This window comes from Xenopus laevis, chromosome 4L, assembly GCF_017654675.1.
Source record: "Xenopus laevis strain J_2021 chromosome 4L, Xenopus_laevis_v10.1, whole genome shotgun sequence".
In the NCBI taxonomy this organism is placed as follows: Eukaryota; Metazoa; Chordata; class Amphibia; order Anura; family Pipidae; genus Xenopus; species Xenopus laevis.
Window position 1 is genome coordinate 97,256,818 of NC_054377.1, and position 9,392 is coordinate 97,266,209.

At 37.9% G+C, this 9,392-nt stretch overlaps 1 protein-coding gene across 1 annotated transcript in view; it reads right to left on the bottom strand.

Annotated features, from left to right (window-relative positions):
• LOC108714366 (axonemal dynein light chain domain-containing protein 1) overlaps positions 1-8,855 on the bottom strand; it is a 32,422-nt gene extending 23,567 nt beyond the window's left edge. Inside the window, exons 1-9 of the mRNA XM_018258530.2 lie at positions 8,568-8,855; positions 7,419-7,573; positions 6,551-6,651; positions 5,421-5,511; positions 4,018-4,103; positions 3,348-3,404; positions 3,147-3,255; positions 2,049-2,170; positions 7-147 (exon numbers count right to left, since the gene is read on the bottom strand). Of these exons, the coding sequence (XP_018114019.1) occupies positions 7-147; positions 2,049-2,170; positions 3,147-3,255; positions 3,348-3,404; positions 4,018-4,103; positions 5,421-5,511; positions 6,551-6,651; positions 7,419-7,573; positions 8,568-8,670 (965 nt within the window). The 5' untranslated portion in view covers positions 8,671-8,855. The remainder of the gene's footprint in view (positions 1-6; positions 148-2,048; positions 2,171-3,146; positions 3,256-3,347; positions 3,405-4,017; positions 4,104-5,420; positions 5,512-6,550; positions 6,652-7,418; positions 7,574-8,567) is intronic.
• Between the last annotated feature and the right edge of the window lie 537 nt (positions 8,856-9,392).

Sequence of the window (9,392 nt, forward strand, 5' to 3'; positions counted from 1 at the left end):
ACTAACTTTGTCATATCCTCAATGGAGTCCTTGAAATGAATGATTTCCTCGGTCAGGCACCGATCCAGTGCTCTTTGTGCCAGAAGGTCATTGTATAGGCTTAGCACCTGACGTGGAATTTTGTCAAGCAGCATTGCATAGCGCTGTCTGTAAAAAAAAATAAAACTGCTAGGAAAACAAGAACATAAACATGTGATAATTGCAGTATGTGACAAAACAGTATGTACATTCATTGCCTTTGTTTTGGTCTCTTTTTCTGTAGAAAAATCAAATCATTAATTTATACCCCATAAAGGTGATAAAGGGCACCCTTTAGATGCAGGCAGGTTTTGGGCCCACGAATGGAGTAGGTAAGAAATTCCTGCAGAGTTAGCCCATTAATGCACTTTTCTCCTGACACATCTGCACAGGCCCATATTACAATCTTAAAATGTTGGCCCGGGGGTCAAAAGAGACAGATTCAGCCTGCCAAATGAATGGATCTTAACTTTCATGCACAGCTTGATGTAAGCACAGAATCCATACCCACAGATTGCTCCAATTTCGTACATGGCAAATAAGACTACCCAGATGGAAAAAAGTTTTGCAGTCTTTGCAGACAGTAAAAGATAAGTGACAAGCAACACAAGCAAAAAGAAAATGTACTAAATGTTATCTGATAAATCTGTAGCCTAAAATTAAATATTACACTACTGGTAAATGTTTTGACTAAAAGTATACTGACAACTTTATTAACTATTCTGGGGAAGGCCCAATCATATATCTATGTAAGATATTTTTAGACAAAAGCTGTATATATTACATTTCAGTGGATTACGTTGTACTATCAAGAAAAGAGATAGCTTCCATTGGCCTCAAGTGAAATTGTACATTTAAATGGAAAATATACCCTTTAAATCAGTACAGATTATCTTTTATTTTTATTTCACTTAAAGGGAACCTATACCTAACCATAAACAACAAATCATGTATTTCACACTATCGGTGTGCTGCTGGTTTGTTTCTACATTGTATGCTGGACCTGTTGGGCAGGAAAGGGTCATCCAGAATAAGCACCTGATACCCTGAACGGGGTTGTACTTGAAAGGGTTGAACACTCCAAATTCTACAAATATTCACACACCAATAAAGGGCATGGATATACGGCTGGTAACATCAGTCAATTAATTAAAAGAACTATGTCTTCTACTCCCATACTTCTTTCAGTTACAATGGATATCTAGATTTTGATCAGTGACACAAAGAACATTACAAAATAAAAGGGCAATATTTTTACGGATATGTACATGCCAATCTAGTAAGAATCTTTAAAAGGGTCACTTTAAAGGGGACCTGTCACCCTAAGAAATAATTCCAAATTATTTTCTATCATGTTAGTTGAGCAAAATAAACTTTACTTACACTGTATTTATTATTTAAATTTTGTTTCCTTCTGTCTTGGAATTATACAATCACAGCAAGCAGGCAGCTGCTATTTTGTGGACACGGTTATTAAGGGAAATTGTGTATCACCCCAAAATCTTGTATATGCAGCAGAATGGGGGACCTAATGTCCATATGCAGTGCCCTCCACAATTATAGAGCCTGAGGAGGGAAAGGGGAATGTGAGGACAGCAGTGACATCTAGGAAGTGCTGAATGGAAAGTGAAAGTAAATGACTGCCCCTCCTCTATGCCTCGGGCATAGAGGCAGGGCAGGTAATATTTGATTGACAGTTCAGGTATTTAAACAAATTTATAACAGGTATGGATGTTTTAATGAAAACAATTTGGGGGTTCCATATTTAATTTGCAGAGGACTTTCATTATGCAGCTTTTTATGGTAGGTGACAGGCCCACTTTAAGTATTCATTCTTAGAGTATACTTTCCCTTCATATGCACATGAGAGTTAATATGTTCAAAGCATAATGATTATTTGCAATATCTTTGTACATTCACATGGAAGATGCTATACAGCTTGCCATGGGCAAGACAGGAATGCATCAACTTTATTACAACTATGAGGTGCTGTGTAAGTAAAATACAATTTGGATTTCCTTATTGCTAACCTGAGCTTAGCAAGCAGCTCCCCTCTCTCCACGCACTCCACGCTGACTTGACGGATAACTTCATGAAACACAATGTTGTATATGTTCTGCTCGGCTTTAAGCAATTCCAGCAGATTATGTATCTATAAGAAATAAGGAAACAACTTTAGAAGAAATTGCATAATGACTTCAAAATGACTTCCATAATTTAAAACAGACAATTTATACGTTAAAAGACAAAAAATAATACCACCGATTAAACTCCTTCTAGTGGTGTATCTACAGAGGAAACATGGGTGACCTGCGATTTTGCATGCAACTCACGACACACACAAAATCACAAGAGACAAGCAAGTGTCGCAGGTGACCCGCAACCTCGGCCAGAGAGGGACCACCAGAAAAAATTGTTTCCAGATGGGTGGAGGGCAGTCGGCAAATTACACCACTGACTCTTTCCATAAATCTGTACAAAAATATTCTACCCCCATGGGTTGTACTCAAGGAAAAGTAATAGGAATTATGGTGTGGGTAGGATAGTGAATGTGATGAGGTGTGTACATGGGCTTAGAAAGACCAAGTTAGCAGTGATGGATGATAACAGAACAAATAAAGCAGGGACCCTATCTTCCAAGCAGATGGTATAAACCCAAAAATTAATTGATGCAAAGCTAGTCAGGATGCTTTTTTGAGCACTTTTGCATTTTCTACTTATAGTGAATCCAAGACATTTGCAGTTTTATACTATACAGGCCTATGGCTCAGTAGCTCTTTTTTAAAGTTTAATGACCCTAGGGTAAGCAGACTTTGCAGACAGCACACAGTCAGTTAGGGTCGCGGACACACTGATTTTAGTCCTGGGTTCCATGCATTAGCTGATATCATGGTTTTTTGGTTGAAAACATATCAGTAGGGACAGACTTCAGCTGGTTAAGATGATTCTACTTTTCTAAGCATGTTCTAAACAGCAGTGGATTTACTAAACAATCTCTTTTAATCAAGTGAATGAAAGGTTTAAAATTAGCACTGAACAAGGTAATAATTCCCGACATGTTCTTGTTGTTTTAATTATCTTTACCTCTGAAATTATAATTAAAAGTACAAGCAACCATAAACGTTTACCGGAGTTGGGCCTTCCAGTCTAAGGTCTTGTTCATCTACTCCTGCATCCTTCAACATGCTATCCATCACCTTCATCAGCTGAAGAACCTCTGATCTTCCACTGGGTTTCCTGTACAAATATTCAAAAGGAAGAACATTTATGCACTCTATTTAACCAGATACATAGTAATGTTTTTAAAAACATTATAGCTTACTACTTACAAGGACGGGAAGAGACGTAGCTTTTTCTCGTCATCTCTTAGAAGGGTTGTATACTTGCTGTATCAGGAATAGCAAGATAAAAGTACTATGTGTTAATTCTAAAGCAAATATCTGAGAAAATCACATAACTTATTCCTCTGCTTTTTCTTGATTTGGGAAAAAACGCAAAAAGCAAAAATATGTTCAAGTATATTCTGAAACCTCAAATAGTTGGTATTTTTTTTTTAAAAAAAAACGCAAAAAGTCATCAGAAAAAACTTGGCAAGTAAAATCTGTCGAGTTTCTATAGAAGTCAGAAAGTTTGTTCGATATTTTCAGCCTCACTGAAAATAAATGTGATTCTCGCATGTGTGATATTTTTTTCCATAATAAACATGACCTTGAATATCGTCACATTTCTTTCTAAAATAAGCTAGCATTCAAGGAAAAAAATGGACCATGGAAAAACAGATTGGTTTTTTCACGCTTGTGTTTATCTCAACATCAAAATTTTTCTTTACATTTTCTAATACATTTGATAAACAATGGACACCTGGAACATTCAAAATCCGAATTTTTAAATATGACATTTGTGTCCTATTTAAGTGTAGCACTATGTACACTAGATAGTTTGAATTGTTGCATGCCTTTTATTTTTTCAGTTAAGATAAAATAAAAAGATTCTACTTACTCCTCGTGATATTCCAGTCCCAAAACACCTTTATTCTTGACAATATAGTATTCTTCTGGCACAAGACTTCCCTGAATACCTCCTTCCTATGGAAATGATTACACTATATTGTTCAGCTGTATATATTCATGTATATAACATTGTAGATTGTTTACTTGCCCAGCATAGTGATTGTTGCATTTTAAATCCAGCACAATTGAGTTAGAGTATCAGAGCTAATTGGTTGTTTGTATAATTTTATTTATAGCAATTTTTCACATTTTTGTTACAAAAAATAGTATAGTGCAAAGTGGAATGAGCATTTTGTACGCTTGCATGTAGATACATTGTACAATTGAAACAAAAAACAGAATCTAAAAAAAGAATAATAAAAAAACATGTAGATCACAATATCAATATGGACATTTCAGCTATCACATCACGTTCGAAAGAAAATGATCCCATGGTGACCAAATAGCAATGTGAAGGTCAAGTTTATCATCCGAAAGGTAATGCACTGATTAAATAAATTTAAGCCTATCTTTAACCAAAGTAATAGATGAAGAGGGGGCTTTGTTTGTCTAATTTAAAGAATAACCAATCTCAGTTACTTATAGTGATGTCCCAATGGCTTTTGTTTAAGAAATATCCTTACTCATATCACAGCCCCCTAAACTCTGCCCCCTTCACTGGCTACTACACTAAAGCATACAACTTTCATTTTAGGCTGCGGCAGTGTCAGAAAACCACTGCAAACAGTATCTCCAACCTATCAGATCCTTGCACAGAAGGTGACCAGGCCAGGGCACACGGGACATTGGCTCTGCTGCTTTCAACCTGCGTTTTGTTATTTTTTCAGACTGAGAGAAGCAGCTCTTCCCCTAGCTCTGTTGATCTGCAATGAAAAGCACAGCATCTGCTTCCTTGAAGGCACACTCGGTGGAGTGGTGGTTGGGCCCTAAAATGCCATAGAACTCATTTTAATCAAATAATTGAAATTTTTAAAAAGTATTTGCGTTTTCTCTGTAATAATAAAACAGTACCTTGTATTTGATCCCAACTAAGATATAATAAATCCTTATTGGAGGCAAACAATCCCTATTGGGTTTATTTAATGTTTAAATTAGCATTTTTGTAGGCAAGCTATGGAGATCCAAAATACAGAAAGACCCCTCATCTAAAAGGTCCAAGCATTCTGGTTAACAGGTCCCACACCTGTACAACAATATGAGATTTCCCTCAATGTATTGCAATAGAGTTAATTTTTCCATTGTAGAGTCATGTTGTGTTTTTTGAATAGCATTATTGGTTTCTAAAGGAATACCTGAAACCCACATAGGTGAGAGGGCTTGTCTAAGCAGAAATAGCAATACCTGTACCTATTTACTACAGGATGTTTGTATTACACTGAATTTAAAACCTACCTGAGGCATGTCATTGTTGCAGCTGATGGGCTGCAAAGATGTAACTGATCTTTTATCGGAAAGAATAACATCATAGAGGAAGGAGATGTCCCTAGAAACATGAAACATTGTAGAACGTTATACACTACAAAAGAACATATTTCTAACAATAATTCTTATCTGCAGCTAAACAATCTTTCATTGTGTTTTGTATGAAAATTCTTTGCAGAGGCAGATTTATCAAAATGTGAGATTAGTCCTCACCACAAAAAAAACACCCACTTTCTATTCATTCCTATGGGATTTTTAGAAGTGTATTTATCAGATTGCTAACTTACACCCACAACAAAGGCCTGCAGCAATTAGGAAATTTTGGTCGATCAGTGTATTTCACCTTGCAAAGATGCTACCAAAACCTATGATGCCTCCCACTTGAAAATCTGCTTGCATGATGAGGTCACCCAACAAGAGGATCTTTCCCCAATAAAACCACGTTAAGGTCGCAAGGACAGGAATACAGGTGGTCTAAGTGAGGATGCTATCAACAAACCGATGCGGTCCTCACTCTGACGGGATTTTTAAAACTGTCAGATTTTCGTCCAGATATCAGTTGTGGAAGAACGTCGGTGGGCCCAACACATGAGCCAATAAACTGCCAACATCATCTGGCAGCAACTTTTTTCAGCCTGTGTATGGGCACCTTTAAGCATACAAGACATATATTTCAACTACTATAACTTTTCAATGCAAATACAAACCAGTAGTGCCAAATACATTTCAGTTTTGTTAAAACAGCAAACTGACCACATGAAACATACTCATTGCTATTTGTTGTAATTTTTGTCAATATGGATGTGCCCTCTTGAGGAGCTAAAGGATGTCTACATTTGTTAAGATGGCCATGCATGAAATGACATACTTGTTTAATGTGGTTGCCAAACTAGCAAATCCATGACCCATATGGCCACCTGGATGACAAAAGACAAGATAATTACATCAAATAATGATGTGATTCTCATCCAACACAAATTTTGGCACAGGTTTTGGCATTCCCATACCACAAGCTGTCAAGTCAGTATTTAATGTTGATTTGTGTATGACTTACTTAAAGAATTTAGATCTAAATGTGAGGATATCTAAAGTTTACTTACCTCCCAGCTCCTTTAAGACAGACTGGCTGGTCAATCAAGTGGTTGAACTTGCTCCTTCTGAGCTGGTGGTGCCAGGCATTATCAGTAGGACGAAGACACACCTAAACACACATTTCTTTTTAATTACAGAAGTATTTAATGTGTTAAATAATAACATATGCTGGCACTTTATAAATACATGTTAATAACTATAATAGCTGACAGATCTATAGAGGCTAGTGCAGTAAGCACTTGCTTAAAATTACCACAAAGTGGGTTGACCCATAGTAATATTAAGGGTAAGGCACAAAGTTGCAGAATGGACTGGAGCCCTTCCTTAGGTGTGCAATGGCAGTGTTGTGCGTTACCTCTGAATAAACACAAACAAATTGATTTGCATCCTCCTTCAGAGTGTTGACTTGTTGTGTTGATTTTAAGCAAGTGGTTGGATCAAATGGTGAACCTGGACCCATTGCATGAAAGGAGCACCTGCACCAAAAGTAAGGAGGTCTGCTGACAATGAAGAGTGTGCACATTAATATATGTAATTAGACTTTGTTACTTTTCTGTTGTTAGAATAAGGAAAGCATATGCATAATGCAATAAGGTTCCATGTTCCCTGTAACACAAGAGGTAGTAGATGCGGACATGATAACTTCACTAAAAACAATCCCCACGTTGAAAAAGGTTGGGTGAATGTATCTAATGCATCCTCTCTCACAAGCAGTCAAGCACACCTATCTGATTTCTTTTTGCTTGTTTCTATTCACATTATTTCCAATAATGCTATTTACAGCATAATGTTTGCATATTATATGCTGCATTAACACAAAATATGTAAGTATTCTGGCATAACGACATGCCTGCAGTTCACACAAACTGTACACACCTTTGCATCTTTCCGGGTTTTTGCGAGTGGTGCCAAATCAAGTTTCTCTGGAGCACTATTAGCAGATGTCAGAATTTGCAGAATTTCTCTTGGGATGTAGTCTTTATGTTGTGATATCGTGCCAGGGTGGCTTTGCCCAGGGTCTCCACATTTCTCTTACAAAATAAAAAATAATAATAATATCCATTGTTATTAAAGGGGAACTCCAACTTCCAAACCAAAACTTGATAAAGAGGCCCACATAACAGAAACTCCTAATATATTCATCACAGTTACGTGTTTCTTCAAAAAGTATGAATAAATGTCGTTTTCTATGCTGCAGTCGAGCTGTTCTTTTCTATCTGCATCATTTGAAATCCTGACAGGGAAGGAGGGACTAAACACTGATGTTACAAATTGTAACAACTACTCCACAGCTTAAGCTGGCCATAGATGTAAAGATCTTTAAAAGATCTTTTCGTTATCGTGGGACCACGATTATCTAGAAACGATTTGTCCATCAACTAAAAAGACCATTTCAGGCAATATTGTTAGGAAAACTGAAGGGTAGCTGCCTGCTTGGCCCTGCAAACATAGATAGATTGCACTGGGACCGATACATTTTTTTTAACCTGGCCGATCAATTTTCTGACAGATATTGGACGAAAAATCGTAAGATTCAATTCCCACTAACTTCAGGATAATTTGATGGATTGGTCGGATTTCGCTAAAATCGGTCAGTCGTTCAACAAAGAAAAATCTTTTCATCTATGGGGACCTTTATAGACAGCATGCAGGAACTACATAACCCACAATGCATTGCACTATGATGTTCCCTTCCTTATTGAAATCACATGTGCAGAGAATTGTGGGGTTTGGAGGATGCAGGCTGAGGACAGCTGGCTGTTGATACAAAGTAACAGTAGTCAGCCAGCTCAGCAAAGTAGTCACAGAGATCTGCAGGAGAGCAAGGGGCTAGGCTTAGGGAACTGTCAGAAACCATTAAAAACTATAAAAAGTCTGCATATTTTTTAATTTCAAAGTTGCTAGAAATTACTTTTCAAAAAGCTTAAAGTTATGTTTTTGCGGACTTCCTCTTTAAGGCCAATACACGATGCTTCTGAATCATCGCCATGTTATCGATCTGCTAACTCTGCCAGACTGCCATACCTGTACTGCTCTGTACCAGTGGCACCAAACTTCGACTGGGCAGCTCCCTTCTTCCTGAGGGTCTTGGCTGCACAGGCGGTGAAGGGAAACCCGTGACGGACATGATTTGTCTTCTCTGGGACTTCAAGAAAGCCAATCATACTCCATTTCACCAAAGTCTCAGTGTTAATGGCCTGCGAGTCCCACACATTTCAGCACACGTACATGAAACTCCGTCAACTTTACTTTGCCAGGCATTTAGACGCCATGAAGGGAACCATGACAACGCCTCCGCCCAGATCTATAGGAACCAATGGCAGATCGCCTACTGCGCATTCATTGTGGCGCATAGCTCGTCCAGTCCGCCTGCTGGTTGGCAGCTTTCCATGGAGGTCGGTCGGGGTGAACCAATAAAACAAAACAAAACCACAGAAAAAAGCTGTGCCCTGGTGCTCAGGCGTTTGAGCATGTTGCAGTCAGACTGTGCTAATTCAAAGCTGAGAGAACAGCAGCTTGTAGCAACAGCTTCAGCCTACGAGCGAATGTATGTAGGCCTTGCATAATTCTGCTTTAGGGAGACTTGTGCTTCCCTAATTGCTCTCAAGTGCTGTAGGTTTATATAAAGTAAAATAAGCCCTTAGTTGGTAGCCTTTATAAACAAAAACTAGAAGGAAAGAACGTATGTGCAACAAAGACAACCATAAGGGGTACATTTATCAAAGAGTGAAGTTAGAGATCTCCACCGTCCTCTAGAGTGAAATAATGCCTCTCTCCATTCATTTCTATGGGATTTTTAAAGTCGTATTCATCAAATGAACTTTCACTATCACCCTTTGATAAATACGC